The 20261-nt window shown below is 47.3% G+C and overlaps 1 protein-coding gene and 1 long non-coding RNA gene across 2 annotated transcripts; both read left to right on the top strand.

The window, feature by feature from the left end:
• The first annotated feature begins 3201 nt into the window (after positions 1-3201).
• On the top strand, positions 3202-8538 carry HHEX (hematopoietically expressed homeobox). The gene is made up of 4 exons (XM_015632742.3): positions 3202-3669; positions 5237-5415; positions 5643-5693; positions 7292-8538. The coding sequence occupies exons 1-4, from the start codon at positions 3291-3293 to the stop codon at positions 7523-7525; spliced, it is 843 nt and encodes a 280-aa protein (XP_015488228.1). The 5' UTR covers positions 3202-3290; the 3' UTR covers positions 7526-8538.
• Positions 8539-11005: 2467 nt separating this feature from the next.
• On the top strand, positions 11006-18970 carry LOC107206707. Its single transcript, XR_001522506.3, has 2 exons — positions 11006-12412; positions 17842-18970. It is a non-coding gene; the product is annotated as an uncharacterized LOC107206707 (long non-coding RNA).
• The last annotated feature ends 1291 nt before the right edge of the window (positions 18971-20261 follow it).

Genomic DNA, 20261 nt, shown 5'->3' with positions numbered 1-20261 from the left:
CCAGAGCCCCACCGGAGCCCGTGGGGGCCGCTTCCTTCCTCCCGCAAATGCTTCTCCCACCGCCAGGCACCTGTGGAACACCGGCCTTGGGGAAAGCTGTCCGGGGCTCCACGCAGGACGAGGGCTGGAAGGGGAGGGAAATCGGCTCAAAACAGCCGATGAGCGAGGCTGGGCTCGCTTACAGCACAGCCCCGGGCGCATCGTCCTGCCAGGCCAGCGTGGCAGCATCACTCATGGCGCGGCCGGTGGCAGCCGGGACCCCGCTGCTCCCCCCGGGGAGCCCTCCCGACCCCTCCCCACCAGCTCCCGACCAGAGGGGACACACGGAGCAGCTCATTCGCACCGGCTTCCTCCGGCCGGAGCCGCTCTTTCTGTCCGCCCCGCTAAGAGCGCGCCCGGGCGGCAGCGGCGGACACGGGCCCCGCCCGGCCCCGCCGTCGGGGCTGGCAGCGGGGCCGCCTGCTCCGAGTGGGGACCTTGGTTTTTATTGTTATTTTTTCCTTGAGCTCAGAACTCCTCGAAGGCGGGTGATTTCACGGAAAGTGAAGGGGAAGACAGGGCCCCGAAGTTATTACACAAAATAATGAGTTCTCCAGCCGATCCCTTCGGGCTGAGACCGTGCCAGTGCGGGGATGCACGCATCCCGCCCCGCCGCCCTCCAGAAATCCCCAGATTAGCAGGAAAACTTGGTGGTGTTTCAAGTGCATACCAAGAAAATTAATGGGAAAGCATTCCCTTTTTTAATCAGGAAAGGCGTATATTTTCTCTCTCTCCCAGTGCTTCTCACTCTATTCCCCCCTCCCTCCACCCCGCTCAGGGTTTTCCAGATAAATTGGAGAGCTTTCCAGAGAGAACCTGGAGAAGAAATAACAGAAATACTCAAGCACTGTCTTCGTTGCCCTGATCTACAGCACCTTACTTTAAATGCCCGTTAGACTGTAAAATCCGGTCAAAACTGTATTCATTGCAACAATATTGGTAATAATGTATTTTGTGCAAAGTTGCATTATCTCCCACACGACAGAAACTACAAACAAAATGTATGTTCCAAGAGAAAAGGAAAAGGTTTTATTTAATCCAGAAAATAATTAAAATCTCATGTATTTTTATTGGTTTTAGTATCCAGCAGAGTGAAAATATTGAAACTCCGAGACCCCTTGCATTAAAAAGTCACAACTGTTCTATTTTATTAGTTCTGACTGTGTGAAAAAAATTATAAGGACAACATTGAAAAAATCCGGGTTTTAGAGCCCCGAATGGCCATAAAAACAATAAAATCAACTATAAAACCTGCACTAGTGATATTAAAAAATTATGTAGTTCAATAAATGTGACATTTCATGAATGCGGATTTAATAGTCTCCAACCCGTGGAAGGAGGAAGGCTGAGGTCTAACAATTGAATTTGAAAGGGGTGGTTCTGTAGAACTGCAAAATTAAGTGCTTCATTTTTCTTGTTAGGGATTATGCAGGGGTAGTGGAATGTAATAACTGTGTCATTAAAACTTCCTTTTAACAAGGCCTATTGCTTGTATAAAAGTCAGAAAGGAATAATCTCTTCCTCTATTTATTTGTTTTCCAATAATACAGCAAAACATTTTTTTTTCTTTTTGCATAAACTTGTTCTCAAGATTTTGAGTCGACAGCTTGTAAAATATTGTGGGGGCCCTCCATTCTGCTGCCTCACATATCATGCACGTCGTTATTCCAGAGGGCAACGGGTCATCGGTTTACTATACATTTATTAAGTAAATCAAGCTGCAAATCCAACACTTCCAGATGAAAACATTAACTAAACCCCTTGGAAAGAGCAATGCCTGGGAGACTGAACACAGAGAAAAAATAATCAAAACTGTCAGCTCGCTTTACGTGTACCTGATATTTACAAGACACAAGACCACGCTTTAAAGGTGAGTTTTGGCGTTTTTTAACAATGTAAAGAAAAAGAAAACCCAACCTCTCTGTATTATTAAAATATTTTTTTGTTTTCCATTTCACCAACACCCTTTCGTCTCGCTCTGAGCCTCTTAGTTATTAAGATCTTCCTGGGTTTGGAGACTTTTTTTTTAAAGGGGAAAAAAAAAAAAAAAAAAAAAAAAAAAAAAAAAAAAAGCAGAGTTATACCAGCACCTGCTATCCCTTAACAGCTTTCCGTGCTCGCTGTCAGCACGGGGCCGTGTGATGGAGACGGGGCACGGCGGGCTCCGGGACTCGCAGGGTGCACCTGCCGCCTCCGCTCGCACGGACAAGGAGAGGCTGCTCCAGCCGCTGCCGTCGGGGCGAGGCCCCGGCTGCTTGAGGGGCGCGGGCAGAGCGGGGCTCGCTGCCCCTTCCTCACACCTCCCACCACCCCGAGTCCGGCCCACAGCGGCGCTGGCTGGGGGCTGCGGGGCAGGGGGAATCACCCGGCGGGATCTTAAAAATTTAATCGATGGAGCCAGGTGGCGCTGCTCGGGCCGTCATACCGCCTTCCCCGGCCGGGCTGTCGGGCACTGGGTGCCCAGCCCCGCACGGCCCCCCTCGCCCCCAGTCTGCCGCCCGGTGCCGGCCGTCGGTGCCAGGCGGGACGCGAGCAGCGCGGCGCGACTTCCTGCTTCGCCACGCCGTGCTCTCGGCCCTGTCCTGGGCACGGGGCAGGAGCCCGAGCGGCCCCGCCGCCCACGCACTCCCCCCACTCGTTCCCGGTCCACGCAGCCAGGCGGAGCGCCCGCGCGGACTTTTCCAAGCGAGAGATCCCCGGGCCGGGTGGGGGATGCCCGTCCGCTTCTTGCCTCCTCCTTCGGTCCGCGCCAGGGCCACGCTGCAGGGGTCAGCGCGCACCCCCGCGGGGAAGCCCGAAAACCGGGTGACGCTGTGCCCTGCGCCCGAGAACCGGGTGACGCTGTGCCGTGCGCGGGCACAGGAGCGGGAAGCGCTGCGGGAGGCGCCGGGCCCCCAAGTGCCGTCGGGGCCCGGCGGGCGGCAGATCGCGCCCCGCCGCCCCGGGTTCCCCCGCGCTGCGGCCGTGGTTGATTGGCGCCGCGGGGAGTTCGCTCGGGGAGGCGGGGGAGTGTTTGCCGGCGGGGGGTGGTTTCCCCCTTCCCTGGCCGGGCTCATTGGCCAGACGGCGCCGTGGCAGGAAGGGGACAGAGACCACGCGGGCTCCGCCCCGCGCCAATAGAAACCTATCGAAGGGTAACCCGAGCCCAGAGAAACCCGCGGCCGCGGTGCCAGCACCCAGCCGCCGCGGTCGGGGCCGGTTTTCCGCAGGGGCGGCCGGGGGCTCGGGGGTGCGCGGGCGGCGACCGCGCCATGCAGTACCAGCCGCCCGGCGCGGCGCCGGCCGCCCTGGGCGTCGGCGTCCCGCTGTACGCGCCCACGCCGCTGCTCCAGCCCGCGCACCCCACGCCCTTCTACATTGAAGACATCCTGGGCCGCGGCCCCGCCGCCGCCCCGGCCCCCCACTCCCTGCCCGCCCCGCCGCCGCCGACGCTGCCGTCGCCCAACTCCTCCTTCACCAGCCTGGTGTCCCCGTACCGGACCCCCATCTACGAGCCGACCCCCGTCCACCCGGCCTTCTCCCACCATCTCGCCGCCACCTATGGCACCGGCGCCTACGCCGGGCCCCTCTACTCCTTCCCCCGCGCCGTCGGCGACTACGCGCACGCCCTGATCCGGCAGGACCCCCTGGGTAAGCCATGTGCCTCCCCCCTCCACCCTCCCTGGGCTGCCACGCTGCCCTCGTCCCGTCCCCATCCCGCCGTCGGGGCAGGGGTAAATGGGAAGTGCCCGAAAGCGGTCCCCTCACCCGCCCGCCCCGCCGCTTCTCTGCGTTCCCCCGGCTCTCTCCGGCCCCCGTCTGATTTACAGTAAATTAAAGACGTGCCGCGCTCCGGGTCTGTCAGCGAGACCACAGTGCGTGGCCGCGGTGACTCAGATTTGTTTTCCTTCAAACCAAGTGACTCTGAGAGTGTCCTTAGTAATGTCGCGTGTGGTTTTGGTGGGGAGTTTTAATTGTGCTTGGAGATCGCATGGCAGATCTCAGTCTTTCCTGCGGATGACTTGAAAAACAGTCGGGAGGCCGGCTCCGCTCGCTGGGGCCCCCGAGGTTCCTCCGCGGGTCGGCTCGGGCCGCGGCGACTACTTCGTACCCTTGGCCGGGGTAAGCGACCCCTCTGCGGGGGCTGAGCCCCGTGCCCGGGCTGCAGCACTTGTTCTTAGTGATTGCAAAACTGGACCTGACTCACCACGTTTGTGCAGTGAAAGAGGCTGACCCTTTCCGTTCATACAGGAAACCTTGAGCTCTCGATAGGAGTAAATCTGGTTTCAGAAGCTGTTAAGTGTTTTCCTGGCCGCCTGAAGCAGGCTCTTCCCCGGGAGTCGTGCACATTGCTGATTACTTTATCGACATCCTCAATACAGACAAATTCAGGAAACACTCGACTTCTGATAGCCGGGATCCGTTTTTCTGATATTGTTCATTTCCTCTGTGTGGGATGTGACTTTATGACAGCTAAAATAACCAGTTGCTTCCTATTTTTTGAGTCTGTTTTGCACCAGAATTACTAAAGCCTGACGCAAGCAAAATCTCGAAAAACAATGCAGCAAACTGCAAAGGGTGCAGGCACAAAGACAAACAGCGTGACTCAGTAGCACTGGCCAGGACCTCCTGTCCCGGGACGCGGCCGTGGCTCCGTAGCGGAGCTGCTTCCCCGACGTGTAGCTGCCTGCACCGCCTCGCCTCTCACCCGGCCCGGGGCCGAGCCAGGCGGGCACCCCGCGGCCTCTGGAGGGCAAACCCCCAGCCGAGGATGGGGGACATGGGGACTCTTCTTCCTAGAAGCCCAGTGCCCTCCTGTTGGCGCATCACCCCTGCCCAGCCCCGCGATGTCCCCGCTCTCCGCAGGGACCCGGGCACTGGCTCAGAGAAAGGGAGACAGTTTCTTTGGGGCATCGCGGTGAAAGAGCAGAAGGAAGCAAAGGTCTTTTTTTTTTTTTTTTTTGGTCTCTTTCTGTGCGAGATAGACCAACAGGAAACACATTGGCGGAAATGTTGCCAAAGCCCGTAGAGTGACTTTAACTGGTCTGTTTGGCGGAGGGGAAAAAATCAGAGAGGGGAAAGATCAGAGCAGGAACTGGGAGAAATAAAATCAGGCGAAGGAAATTAGCGAGCCCTGGGCCCGGGCAGGGCCGGGGTTCCCCAGTCACGGGTGTCCACGGCCGGCCAGTGACCCTCGGTGCTGTGCCTCTCTTTGTAGGGAAGCCGCTGCTGTGGAGCCCCTTCATCCAGCGGCCGCTGCACAAGAGGAAGGGGGGGCAGGTCCGCTTCTCCAACGACCAGACCATCGAGTTGGAGAAGAAGTTCGAGACGCAGAAATACCTCTCCCCGCCGGAGAGGAAGCGCCTGGCCAAGATGCTGCAGCTCAGCGAGAGGCAGGTGAGGCCGTGCCCCCGCCCCGGGGAACCGCACCCCCTTCCCGGCCGCTCCAGGCCCTGCCGTGCAGCTGCTGTCGCTGCGTCGCTCCCGGGGACCTGGCCGGCTCGGGGTCGGCAGGGGAGGGGTGCTTGGCAGGTTCTTGCTTTTTTGCTCGTGGCTTGGGTAGGGCTCCGGGCACTTACTGGCTCCAAGCCTACCCCGCACCTTTTCTCGTTGTCGTTGCTCAGGTCAAAACCTGGTTTCAGAATCGCAGAGCCAAATGGAGGCGTCTAAAGCAGGTACGTAGATGTTTCTGTTTCTATAGAAATAAGTATTTTAATTGTCTTATCTTATGCCGTGCTCACCTATTCCAGGTTGTATGCAGAAGTCATCTGAAAGGCTGTTTAACCTCTTCACCTTGATTAAAAAGACAAATAGTCATGCTGGAATCCATGAGGGCTCGTTCAGGCAGCACTAACGTTAAAAGCTTCTAATGCAGTTCCTATATCAATTATGCCCGTCTTTCACACACCACCTATTAAAACTCCACGCTAATTGTTTTGTAAACCCATATGTTGTTTAGCCAATTAATGTGGAGAAGATAAGTAATTGTCAGTAAATTACTTAGGCAGTTTTTTTGGAGAATATTAACTGCTGTTTTAAAATGCCCTCTCTTAATAAACACATGTCGATGTATTTTGCTAACATTGGGAGAAGGCAGGTACAAACACCTTGCTTGTTTAGAGGAGCTGCATGGAAAACTGAGTAGCTTTTACTTTCCTTTCACAAACAGTTATAATGTATGAGGCTAAGAAGTTAAAGGAGTTTCCCCTCCCTTAGAAATCATGATCAAGCAGATAATTATTTAGGGATTTTTATGGCACATTGGGGCTGTGCCTGGCTCAGCAAAACTCAGGTCCCTTGGCTCAAGTATTTTTGAAAAATTCCAATGTTTTGGCTTGAGTCTGGCTTCAGTAAGTGTGACATGGGCACACATGTTTTACTGGCAAATTAGCCTTTAATGTAAAATTAAAGAGAAAAGAAAACTGATCACAGTGCCATACTCTAGATGAATGTGTTCTGTGATATTCGCCTGAGTTTAACTCAGTCTTCAGTTGATTTTTTAATAAAGTCCTATTATTCTGGCAAGAGGCTGGCTAGGGCCCAACCCATGCCACAGTGTCCGGAGAGCTCGCTTGGGATCTCGGCCATTTTAAGTCATTTCCTCCTTTTCATTCAGTCACATCCATTTCTCCCAGCCTGCAAGGTTATATCATGGGTACGTGTCTCTGCCTGCTTTTTCTTTAGAGTAGCATTTCATGCCCCCTTAGGGGACTGGGCTCTCCAGACAGGTGCCAACATAGGGCTACTCTTGCCTTCACAAAAAGGGTTTTGGTTTGGTTTTAGTGGTTAGTGTTTTAATGTTAAGTTTTAGCTTAATTAGTAATTTTTTTTCCATATGTTTTTGGGCCAGTGATGGATTCAACCTCCCTCCTCTTGCTGCCGGGTGTAATTAAAGAAAGATCAGGGCAGGAGGAAGCTGTGTGTCGGTGTTTGTAGACTCATAATAAACATTTGCTTTGCTAAAGACAAAAGTTCAGAGGTTCCTGGGCTCCAGCAGCTCCTGACTCTTTTGAAGTGGCTGTGATAACCATCGCCAAGGAGCCTTATTCATGGCAGCAGCCCCTGTGGCTGTGAGGGAGCGGGATCAGAGCCCTTGCCCAGCCCTGTCCCACTCGGGCAGGTTTATAGGCAGGAGGCCCAGAGAGGTAGCAGGACACCTGCCTTTTTCTGCAAGAAACCCGAGGTGGTTTTCCCACACAGCACAGCTGGAATTCCCAGGCCTCCTGTCTCTGTGGCTTGTAGTTCTGTACCAAGCAGGATTCTTTCATTGCAGGAGAACCCCCAGGCCACCAAAAAAGAAGAAGTAGAAGGTGCTGACAGTCACAGTGACCAAAGGCCGGAGAGCTGCCAGAGCCCCGAGCAGAAGGGTAAGGAGGTCTCTCTGGATGGCTCACAGTACACCCCCTCACCAGCCTCACAGGAGGACCTGGAGTCAGATGTCTCTGATGACTCTGATCAAGAAGTGGACATTGAAGGTGATAAAGGCTATTACACTGCTGCCCACTAACAGTCCTGTGCAGAGAGCAGACCCTAACTCGGCTTGCACTTTACTGGTTTGGGGCTGGTTTGAAAGAATATTGTGCTACAGGAGAAAACTTTCACCGTTACACTGAAAGAAAAAAGCATCACCAAATAGACTAATTTTATAATAAGCAGAGGAAGAAGGATGTATTTTCTGCGAGCAGTTCAGTTTTGGTATCTCTCATTTGGTTAAAGGACCGTGGTTTGTATTTAATTATTTGTAAAATATGTTTGTACAATAATCAATGTTCTAAGTGGAATATAATCCTGCACCCTGTCCTTACTCATGATGGTGGAGATGGTCTGAATCAGCTGCTGTTGGTGATCAGGCAAAACTCTAACTAGTGTGGAAGTGAGTATGGATTGCAGGACTAAGACCTTTATATGTGTAAACAAACGTACTTTAAATAGATTAATTTAAACGCCCTTTGTAAGCAGAGAAACATGTTCTGTGAAATAGGGAGGGATTTGACAATCCCAAGAAGTGCCTTATGCTCACACCCTTTTATGTGCCATGGTGCTCTCTACTGAGACATCCCTTTGTCAGGTAGAGTTGTTGGACAGATTCCTTTTTCTTCTTGAAAGAGAGGAGATGTGCCTTCTCAGATTTTTGAGAATTTTGCCTCACAGTTTGGATGGTTCCATTTGCAAAAAAAAGAAAAAAGAAAAAAAATTTCATTTAAAATCTCTAGGACTGTTTTTTATGGATTTCATATTTGAGAAGAAATTGCAGGGAGCAATAGGGCCCTGCTGCAGGACAGAAACTGGCATCAGCTGCAAGGGCATAAATGAGGCACACAGCCATGGGAAGATAATGCCTATCATACACATATCCGCTTCTGTACATACTAGTTTTCTTTAAAAGTCTTGTGGTTTTGTACCTCACATTGTTCATATTTTGTACATATTTGTTCAGTGTTAAAAAAAAAAAATGGCAAAACCTGGTATTTAATTTTTGATGGACATATCTGTGAAATAAACCTAAACTCTGTAACACTCGCCACTCTGGCCATCCAGTTTTCTGCCAGTGGCAGGAGAAAACCCAAACCTCTCCTCTGCCAGGTGTGTTATAAGCAGCTTTTCCCTCAGTACTGTGCCAGTCACCAGCCACCCCGAGTTTTCAGCTCGGTTACAGGAGTCTCATGTGGGCTCTCTGCTATGTTTTTTTGCTGTGTTTCAGCCTCCCACCCTGTGTTTCGGTTTTGCCCGTGCCCACATGGGAATGGGCTCTGTGTTGGGAGGAGGAAAACCTGGCTGGCAAGCCCAGGCTGGAAGCGAGGGTGTTTACCCCGAGTCGCCCTGACCTTGGGGGGCCGGAGAGGGGGTGCGGGCTGGAGGAGGAGCGGGGCCGGCAGCGACTGCTCGGGGCCGGGCATCGACCCCAGTCGGGGCAGACGCTGACCCACCTGAGTCAACAGTGGTTATTCATCGGCCTTTCTCCGAAATTACGTCGACCCAGGGAAGGAGCACGGAACCTGGGGGATGAGAATTGCTCCCAGGAGCGGGCATCCTGGATGGGCACTCGCGTGGGTATTCAGCCCTTCCAGGTGCCACAGTGAGCACCCAGGGAAAAGGGATTTACACCTGGCCAAGTGTCAAGGAGGCTTTTAGTGCCAAGAAAGATTTTAGATAGCAACAAGTGACTTGTTACTAGCGTAGGAGGATGGCCCTTAGAGCAGATGAAATGTTGCTTCTAAGCGAGTTAATTCTTTAGAAACACCAGCTGAGTTTTCTGAATTAGTGACTTTAACTTTGGTTTATTCGAAAACCGCTCTCATGAACGGGGCCCGAAAAGACGGAGTGATGGGGAGGTTCTGTGCCCCCTGCCCGTGCACGCCGTGCTCAGCCTCCGGCTGCCCCCTGAGCTGCTCCGGTCGGGGCCGCGGCAGGGCCGAGCACGGCGGTGCCGGGGACGCGGGCACCGGCCCCGGTTTAACGCCGCCCGTGACAAAGGCAGCTTCGGGGCTCTCCAGGGCGTCCCCGGGGCTCCTCTCGGCCTTAGCGCCGGGATCGAGACCCAGCGCGGTGCGCACCCCGCGAGGAATCGCTGGCGGGCGCAGACAGCTCTGTGGGGCTGCGCTGAGGGACAGGAGATCGCTTCTCCATCCTTCGGCTTTTCCCTCGCTCGGGTTGCCGTCGCGGGTCCCGCCGGGGACAGCTCGCCGTGAGTGCCGGGAGCTGCGGCGGTGAAGGTGATGGGGTTGTGAGGGCCGGAAACAGAGCAGGGAACGCTCGGGGAGATGCCGTCCGTGACTTACGTTATCTGTTTTCTGTCCCGACCTCATCAAGGTACACGAAACTGGCGTTACCTCTTCAACGCGACTTCGTGTTATGGCTGTGCTTTCGCGTGGGGATGGGGACACGCGTGGAGCAGAACGGCCGTGCCGGGTGGGCAGCCGGCGGCGGCCCGTGAGAAACCCCACACCGGGCAAACCCCATTTCCATTTGTCCTGTCGGCTAGGACAAGCCGGGAGAGCCAGCCGAGCCCCTTGTGATGGGAGTGGGGGTTCTGCCCGAGGAACTGCGCGGGGTCGCAGGGGTCCCGGGCGATGCAGTGGGGTCCAGGGAAGCCGGGCTCGCTAACCCAGGCGCTTTCCCCTCCGTGGCAGGGATTCGGCGGCTCCCTGCAGGTGGGGAGCGCAGATGCGCCGTCTGCAGCCGCCCGGCCAGGGATGTGGATTTCCAGGGTGTCGCGACAGGTGACAAACAGCGCTGTGCAGTCGATATGTCCTTGCTCACCCGCCCACCCGGGGAGGGGGTTTAGGGAGGTAAAACACACCGGGGGGGCCGGCCGAGCTGCCGGTCAGAAATAACCCCCCCGCATCTGTCCCTAATTCTCCCAGCTCGTTCCCACGGGGGGGCCACCGACGTGGGCATGACCACGGTGGGGCGGACGAGTGTCCCTCTACGGGCAGTCTTCTCTTTGGCAGGAGAAAAACAGCCAAAGCACTTTACACCGTTCGGGAAAACCTTCGAGCCCCTTCCGTGCCACCCTGCTCTGTCCTGTTTGTTTGCCCGTTGGCTATTCCATGCCCAACTGGCACGTATGACCTTTCCAGCACAACTCCCGTCTTGTTTTCGACTTTTTTATCAGCCGATTCAACTTGAAAATGGTTATCATTTAGCAGAAAAACAAACAGAAAAGCACATTTTTGTAAGCAAAACGTTAATGATTGGAAGAATTGCACCAATTTCAGCTTGACAGTGTGTGATTAATCCTCCGGGTCAGGTACTTATATTTTTAGTCATTAGGTTCGTCGGCCTTTGATATACAGAACTGTTTCTAGCCTAATAGGCTATCGACCGAGCCGCTGTGTACTTTGACTCCGTGCGCAGCGCGGTCCCGGGCGCAGCGCGGGATGCGCGGGCAGCGCCGGCCGGGCGGGGCGCGTCCCGCAGGGGCCGGGCAGGGGCAGCGGGGCTGTCTCTTATACACATCTGGCCCGCACAGGGGACCCACGGGTGGGGCAGGCCGAGCCCGTCCCGCGGCCGGGACACGCGTGGGGCTGCGCGTTCGCGCCCGCCGCCAGTGCCCCGCGGGGGCGGGGAGAGGAGGAAGGCGGATACGCGATGTTTGCAAAGCAGGTCGCTTTAATCCTTCTCACTGAAATGTCCAGAGCCTCTTCTATTGCACAATAATAGGAAATAATAACTCAGGGCTGCTAATTGTTTGCTTTCGCTGAAAAGGACCTTCCTCTGGTCATATCGGATAAAAGGATTTTTATCCGTCCACTCGGTTTAGTGAATGACAATAAATGGCATTAGGCCTGGAAGACATCTGCTATTGAATGTCTCCTCAGAGGACAAAAAAAAATAAAAAAGTCAGACAATAAAATCTGTGCATGGATATTATTGTCTTTTAGCTATGTATTATGTGTATATATATATATATATATATATGCAAAATGTTAGTTATTGGAGACATTATTTTAGCACATGAGAAAGTTTCAAGACAGAACTATAAACCTGAAAGAAGCATAAACAGAAGTTCAGAGAATGCTGATCTGATTCAGATCAACTTCCTACTAATGTTTAGCAGTGGTTTGGGCTTATTAAGGACTTTGTCCAGGTCTTTGGTGACAACAGTTTACCAAAAAAGCCTTTGCTGACAGTTGAGTCTCTGTCTTATTTTGAGTCATGGACAGGCTCCAGGCCTCCTGAGCATGGGAGGTTTGCTTATTCCTATTTATCCAAAACAGGAAATCAATGTGTATTTCTAAAATATTTCAGATGGTCATGTCAAGGCCAAAAAAACTTTACACAATCATGTAAAAACCTTACCATGTTAACTTAAGTGGCTCCGCTTCACAGCTCCATTGTCTGAGAGCTATTGACAAATGACTGCTAAACTCCGGGAGTCTCAAGCACATCCAGACTGTGTTACTTTGGTCACTTCGAGTTATAACAGCAAATTATTATTTGGTGGAATCTTTCAATTGAGTCGGTGACTTGTGAATTTTCCCCTGAATGTTAGATACCCACCCATGCTATAAAGACATAATCTCTAATGGGACTAATGGAGAGGTAGATCTTTTTTCCTATCAGATTGATATTCACCTATGTCATTAATCCTTAATAATAAACAGAACTAATAAGGTTTGCTAGGGTTTGTTGATTTTTTTTGTTTTGTTTATTTGGTTTTGTTTCTGTTTGTTTCATTTTGTTGCTGTGGAGTTGTTTTTTGTTTTTTACCTTGCAAAACAGAGCCTGATATTAAACAGTCTGGGAGGCTGTGCTTATGCTTGTTTTAGAATTGTCATAGTGACTTTTTAATTTTTCATTCTTATTTTCTTTTCTTTCCTGAAAGTATTGTTCAAGATGTCAAAGGTACTAGCACAATTCTGGGAAGGACATATGATTTTTTCACTCTCCGGTAAGCTTGGTAGGAACAAACCAGTGTAAGGATATGTATTAATGACTAAGAATTTTTCTGCTGACTTTTTACAAGACAGTTGTTAGAGTGGGTATGTGTGCAAGCATGTGGGCTGGACATTTTCAAGCAGATGTTTAAAGGAACAGATTTGATCAAGAGTTTTGTCTGAGTACATTTTGGAGAAAACAAAGTCGAAGTCAAAACAAATTGCAGTGGTGGCCTGTAGGAAATTAATTGGTGCTCACGGTCAGCTAGAAATACTGATGCTAATGACAAGCTGAACTTTGCATTTGTTGGTAAAGTTTAGGCAAATGATTTTGGGTTAAAAGATTTTTGATTTGAAATCAAAAGATTGAAGATTCAAATAGGCATGAAAAATGAGCTGCCATCTCATCAGCCTTAGGGAAGGAGCCATTTCCAGAAGACCTAATTCAATCAAGCTTATTTAAGGACTAAAAATCCCATCTTACAGACACATAGACCTCCAAACCTTTAACATCACTTTAGCAGGCTGAGTTGCAGTCAGCAAGGAGCCCAGAATATGACCTGCTAAAACTTGGCAATTGTATCAGTTGACTCTTAGTAGGTCTTGCTTTTGAAAAAAAGTTCCTGACTGAACTAAATCTACTGAAAAAAAACAAAAAAGATCCTTTTTGCCTTTTTGTCTAGACAAACCCTTCAGGGTTTTCCTGCACTTCAATCTTCACCATTGCTCTGAAGACCTACGTGGAGAAAATCCATCCTGATCCTTTCCTATGCTATTACCCTCCTTGGCTGTTGCAGTGGTCATGCCATTGTAAGGAGTATTCTGTCATTGTCTAGACAAGCTTTAAAATTGTATTTTTAGAATGACTTAGCAAACACTTTTAAACACCTTTCAGCATTTGATTTGTCCTGTCTATGAAATGTTTCAAATCATGGTAGTCAAACCTTGTTAGCTAGTGTCTTTAAAAACACAGCTTTTATCCAAGTCTAGACATACTGAGAGTTCTTGTCCTGGAATACACCCACGTGAGGGTGGAGCTGTCTTAAAATGAGTCAGGACTGCCCACTACCCTGCAATTGTATCTCAATGATTTACTGCAGCTATCAGGATAAAAATCACAGGTTAAAAGGGGAAGAAGTAACTTTTTTTAATACACATCAGTTCTGCCACTTCCTTCTCTGTGTAATAAGGAACCCTCTTACACAGCCAGAGACCTAATCTAGCACACAAAATCAAACAGAGACCTGTTGTAGTCCCAGGGTACAGAAGGATAGAGTTCTGTAAAAGAATGGACCAGTGGCCAAGGTTACTTTCCAGGGACTTATCCTGAAAGTTCTTCCCAAACGTACCTTGGAAATAGCCCAGGTTGCTGTAAGGGGTTTAGAGATGATAACCCTTTAAAGGAAAAGGTCTGCACTAATTTTTGGCTGGTGGGTGTTGAAGCCCTGCCAGCACTTCAGAGAAAGTTTGTCTCATCAAGGGTGTTTCGTTGGTTGATTCTGGGCTCCATGGTAGTAAGAGACCAGATTAAATTTATCTCTGAGCATGTCAGTGCCAGTTAGATGTGGGCAGGAACTGCGAATGAGTTGCTCTGTTGGCTGAAAACAAACACAGGGCTGTATAAGCCAGGGTGAGAACAGCCAAGGGAGTTGAGCTGTAGTAGCAGAGGTTTCAGGGGCTCAGAGGCAAAAATAATGGGAAGGGACAGTAGCTCTGCAGCCCCATGGCATCCTGATGCAGGCAGTGGAGGAAACCAAAAAATTCTTCTGAAGTTTGTCAGATAATGGAAAATTATTGTTTTGGGTAAAGGGCAGAGACTGATTTGACAGTCTGTCAGGGACCAGACTGAAATTTTCAATCCAAGTAAGATTTTGGAATAAACTAGTGGTCGGTACAGTCCCTAGGAGATGGATTGGGTCTGCCCTGCAGAGCTAAAACCTCTTCTGTAGCTTTGGCCCTGGAGGCTCACACAGACATTGGCTTGGTCACCAGTAATGTACCTGGTACATTATTGTCTTCTTGGTGCAATAACCCCTGCAACTTCACGAGCCTTTCACTCCAAGTGAAGCAGCCTATTTTGATTCAGTGGAATAGCAGCAATAGTGGCAGCACCAAAGAAGGCAGCTCTTGGCCATCTCTGCCACCTGAACTCACCTCTGTTAGGCAGGAGATGTACAGCACTTCCCCAAAGTCATTTCTCTTTATGGTAACTTTTTGGGGAGGACTGAACCCCATCAGATCACTAGTTACTTTTGAAAATCTCAGTCAGAACCATATACAGATAGTTTTTGTGCTGTTCACCACTTCCCATACTGTGGTACGGGAAGAGAATGACGACACTGAAATAGCTGAATAAAGGACACCCATTTTCTGCCTGTGTTACTCTCATAATGAATACTGTTCATGCTCAGTGCTGGTTTGCTCCACCAGTTACCCCAGAGCCTTTGGGAGTGTCTGTGCAGTCAGGGTGTACTCACAGAAAGTGTAGATGGTGAATATCAGCATACGTTAAAATATATTTATGTCTTAATTAAAAAAAAAAACTTACACAGAAAAGTATAGTGGTTTTTTTTCCTTTTTAACCTTCATCTGATATTTTTGCTGTAGCAAAATATATGCTACTTGCATATGGAAACAAATGTTTTTTCTAGAGAAGAGAAATATGACACAGAGGCCTGTGGGTGACCAGAGCTCTTCTGAAAGTAGTGTGTGGTAGGATGCAGCTGGTCAACTTCAGAGTCTTTTGCAAGACAGCAGAAGTTCCCTATGCTTGAAGTAATAAATATCTTACATCCACAGTTGTGGCTGGGGAGGGCGGTTTGTATTGATTCATCATCAACCACTCCAAAATGAGATTGCTGAGTTGTAATATAACCCTTAGAAGGGGTTTCCTGACAAAATTATTTTCTGTTATTTTGTATTATTTTTTTCAAAGATGATACTTTTGCCTGATAACTGTCTCCTGAACTGTCAGTCGCAGGATTCATTAACATAACCTGTACAATATGATTTCTTATATATATATATATATGAGGAATAATCTAGCACTGGCAAATGAGGCACACACAGTGATACTTTAAAATGGATGTAGAGTATTAAGTTATTTGTTGGTTGCACCAGAACAAATGTAGGATAAATAATGCCATTAAATAACAAATGAATTAAGGCCTTATTTTTTCTTAGTTGATTACGGAATCTGCATTACTACATACTTTCCATTATTTGCAAATTACACCAGACAGATTGAATAAATGCTTTAAAATGGGTCCTGAACACTGGTTTAGAAGCACAGAGGAAATGGTTTCTTAGACAACTGCTACCCACATATTGATTTAATAACAGAGAGGTGGAGGGGCAAAGATGATTATGTTGATGTACTGAGCTGTTGATTGTTTAATTGAAGGTAAAATTTTTAGCTTCACTAGTCAATTACCTGATCTCATTAAGTTCTTAAAAATCACTAAAATACCATTCTGGCTGAAGCAGCTGCACTTTGCTACTATATTGTCTAAAGCATTAGGAAAATCATTTGCTAATGGTGATTTACAAGTGTAAACATGAGGTATTTTTAGTATCTGAATAAGCTTTCTCCATGTGAGAGATTTTTAATGACTACTATGCACCAGGTATGTAAGGACAAAGAAGTATATGAAATGTGTTGCTTAAATGAACCTTAAACTTCTAAATATTTTAAGTTTTTTCCTATTAAAACCTTATCAACAGGGTGGAAAATAGAAGTAGAAAATAATGGATTTTTAATATTAAAGCTGTTTCAAATATAAATGTAAGAAATTATTCAGTGTCTGTCACATAACAGAGGTTGTTTTAAGGATAAATGCAAACTAAGACAGCATTTGGCTTCCCTGTGGAAGAAGAAGCCCTGTGGTGTGAAGATGCTGAGGACACCAGCATGGCAGCACAAGGTGATGATGCTCTGAGGACTCCAGAGCAGCAAGGACAACTCATCCTGGGCCTTGCCTTGCTACTTTGAAAGCTGCTGATAGAGGACTTTGCATAGCTTGTCCTGGCTTCTGTATGCCATAGTGTGCAGAGTACTGACATGAGAACTGCTAGCAATCAGGGGCATTTTTTGTCTTTCCAAACATCATAGGAACACATTCTTTCTGGTTAACTCATTTTGCAGGATGCCTGTCCCAGAAAAGGTAAGTGATCAATGGTCATACAGTTATGTAGGAAGCCTCTTTCAAAACCTGTGTGGCAAGGGTTCTGTCATTGTGTACTTTGTCTGGTTTTTAGATCAGTTCAGAGAAAGACAACTGGTTTCCATGCAGAAGGACTCTGGGATGAATTTCTTCATTCCTGCAAGCAATGTGCTTTCAGTCACATGAACTTGATGAACTCTCAAAAAGGAGCTAGAGATGTTTTTCTCTCAGTACAAAGATGTAACAAGGTTATGAACAAGCCCCAGAATGACAGATGAAAGAAGACCTGGGCTGTATTTTTCCCCCTTCACAAAGGGTTAATGAGACATAGTAGTAGTAGACAAATAATTTAGAAGAAATTCAGTGACACTAAGATTTCCCAGTTTTTGAGGATATTCCCACTGATGTCTGATTCTGGTTCTATGTCAGTCCACGTGCCACTTAAAATCTCTTTGGAGTGAAAAATGACTGTCAAAATGTAAAAAGGGGACAAAAGCACACAGCCCTGACAAGGAAATGTTGCCAGTTCCCCAATCTTAGAGCACATGCCTCCAAACTTCTCAGGAAATACAATTATGTTCTTACAGTTACCTATTATTGTTTGCAGTTCCCATACATCAGTTGCTCCTAAACTACTGGCATGGTTGTTACTTAGGTTTTTAGGTACTCGAATTGAAGTGCAAAGTGCAAGGCAAATAAAACTTCTAGTGTTGCATTATGTTATGTAAATTGGCAATTACATTCTGCACAAGGCAGTGATATAAATTATGAGATCAACCCAAATTTGAGGACATTCACAGGGAGTCTTCCTTAGTATTAGGTAGGTGCCAGAAAGTATTTTGTGTTGTAACAGAAGACAAGTGGGCATGAGAAGGACAAAACCCAGTTTTCAATAATATAACATCAATTTAGGTCTTTCTGATGGCAAAACTACTCAGGGGCCATAGTTTGGCTTTGTGTTCTATTTTTTTGAATATTGCCTTTTTAGGGTGTGGGAAGGGGGATGTTTTTGCCTTGTACTGTTCTTTATTGACTGTGGAATTGAGCAGGAAGAGTAGAAGTTGTGTAGAGCTGTTCCAAGACTCACTCATACTGTCAAGCCAGAGAAGTTTGTTGTGCCAGTGTTATTGTGGTCAGCCAGTCTGTCCAAAATGGTGCTGCAACCTCTCTCAGGTTAAAATAACACAAACTCATTTTTGGATAGGGTAGAGCCTGTGTAACTTGGTTTACCATTGATGTTTTTGGAATGATAGCAAATTTGGCTGTGTTTTTTTTTACAGGAAAAATTAAACCATTTTAAGCACTGATACAAAGGTAATTCTTGGTGATAGCTGATATCAACAGTGGGTTCCTACTTGGTGAGTGGGCCAGGAAAACCATCCTGGTGGAAAGGAGAGCCTGGAAGGTTTCCTGTGAGCAGAGCCCTGTGCGCCAGGAGATCCTGCAGAGAGAAGCTGTAGGAGTAGCCAGCTCAGGAAAGTGCCTGGGACCAAATATTTGCAGAATTGTTCTGAAGTATTCTGCTTACGGTCTTTGTTTTGAGATAAGAAAATGAGGAAACTGTCTAAAATAACTACTCACCAAAAGGATGAATTGTATGAGGGTACCACTTCTGTGTCCCATCTCCTCCCCCTTGCAGACCTGTGCACTGGCAGAGGCTGCCTTGCTATTCTTGGTAAACAGCTTTTGAGGTGTTTGACTGACACTGAAATTCATGCAGCTTCTTAGATGCCAAATATCTTGTGACCTGTACCCTGAAGATTACTGATAAACAGTCATCCATTTAATAATCCATTTAATTTCTATTTTCAAAGTAAAATAGAAGAATCAAGGTGTAATTTTCTTTAATATAATGAGTACTTAATTCTGAAGTCCACCTTTTAAGGTCTCCTTTGTATTTTAATTTTTTTGCGTGTATGTATTTGTGTGTTTATTTATTTTTATTCTGTTTTAATTTCAATGAATTTTCATGTTCTTCAGAGTAGGAAGAATTATTTCTCTGGTAGCATGAGCTATACCAAATCCTGCAGGTTGCACTTAAATCTGATTTATGTGTCAAACTTAGCGAGGAGTGTCAGCCTAGAGAGACCTTTTCCCTAACAAATAAATCAACACATTTCCTAAAATGAAGGTGGCGGGTGTTTACTTCTTTTTTGTTTTTCATTCATTTTTCAGTTGACTTGAGCTCATGCCAGCTTATAGAGAGCTGGATTGCATTTAAGTTTTCTAAAACATATTCTCTAGAAAGGAAGCAACTCCAGTGCAGTGTATGATGAAACTACAAGAGTCTGAGGTCATAGCACTAGCCTATAAAATAAATTTCTCGGACTTCTGTCTTCCAAGAATCAGCTAAAACATAATGCTGGGAATGTAATGTATAATGAATAAAGATATTTCAGTGATTCATGAGGATTTGTCTCATTCTGTTTCTAGATATGAGTAGGTCATTTACTAGCCTATACGTATGTGTACATTTAAAAGCAGAATTTTCTCTTGCCCACTAAGATCAGTAATATATGATACAAAACCACTGAAATGTTTCATCATATCTCAGCAGTAATCTTTTCTCTAACTAGGTACATCTTATTCCCAACCTGATAAACTTTCTGAAAAACCTTTTCATGTGATCACTCACAAATATTAAGGCTTTTAATAGTCACATCATGCAATGCTTATATTGCCTAGCCAACATTTATTGTGAATCTAGTAATGCCCTGCTTTAAATTCCTAATGATACTAAAATTAAATTAGCTATAAACCCCCTTTCAACGTTTGTCTCCTGACCTGGAAGACTGCTTATACAAGCAATCAGGGAAGTTAGCTGCTCACTGGCAGGGCAAGTGTCTGCAAATAGTCTCTGCAATAACATATCAGCCACTGCAAATGGAGGAATATGAATTAAGCATATAGATTTTGCACTTGTTTCCTTTGTGCCTCCCGCTTTCCTTGACATGTTTACTAACACATTTATAATGTCAGAAAGAGCTCTGAATGTTGAGCATTAATTACATGTGGGAACTGGAGCATAAAATAACATCTACATTTTATCCTTTTTAATCAAGAGGAAATGCTCTAATGTTGGATTTAGATTTAATGCAAAACTAAATATTTGACTCACTATATATTATGTCAGTAGATTAGCTGGTATTTATCACACTTTTCAAAACTAGAGCTTTAATGCCTCATTTGACATGATTTTGTCAGTCCCTGACAGAAAGCAGATAAAATGTCCATTTATGCCATTACAGCTGCCTCTTGTAGCACTTGTGCTGCTATGGAGAGAGGTCCTAAAACCTTTGGTTTTGATAATTTTATAACAGGTTGATCTCTAAAGTTCATTTGGCTGTATTACAGTAGATAAGTTCTAGACTATAAATCAGGTTTTAATGGTACAAAAATAGCTTAAATTGACTAAGTGGCCAAAAGTTATCTAAATACTGCATTCTTTCTGTCAAGGTAGCTGAAACTGGAGTAAAAACTACCACTGGATTTCCATTTCTTCCCTTATTTTGTGTTTCTTCTTCAAAGGACCTTTTTTCCCCTTGCCTGGGGACACCTTGGGCATTTAAAAAAATTTCCTTTATGCACTGGTAGCAAGAAAAAAAGTTTTCCACAAAAAATGCAAAACTGAAATGGGCCAAATTATATGGTCCCTGCTGACCAGACAAGATGATTCCAGAGAATTCTCTAGCCCTAAAAC

The sequence above is a fragment of the Parus major genome, chromosome 6, assembly GCF_001522545.3.
Source record: "Parus major isolate Abel chromosome 6, Parus_major1.1, whole genome shotgun sequence".
NCBI lineage: Eukaryota > Metazoa > Chordata > Aves > Passeriformes > Paridae > Parus > Parus major.
This window is presented reverse-complemented; position numbering and strand designations above follow the sequence as displayed.

Coding starts and splice junctions, on each gene's coding strand:
- HHEX (XM_015632742.3), top strand. CDS start 3,291: ATGCAGTACCAGCCGCCCGGCGCGGCGCCGGCCGCCCTGGGCGTCGGC. Junction 3,670..5,236: donor GATCCGGCAGGACCCCCTGG/GTAAGCCATGTG, acceptor CTCTCTTTGTAG/GGAAGCCGCTGCTGTGGAGC. Junction 5,694..7,291: donor AATGGAGGCGTCTAAAGCAG/GTACGTAGATGT, acceptor CTTTCATTGCAG/GAGAACCCCCAGGCCACCAA.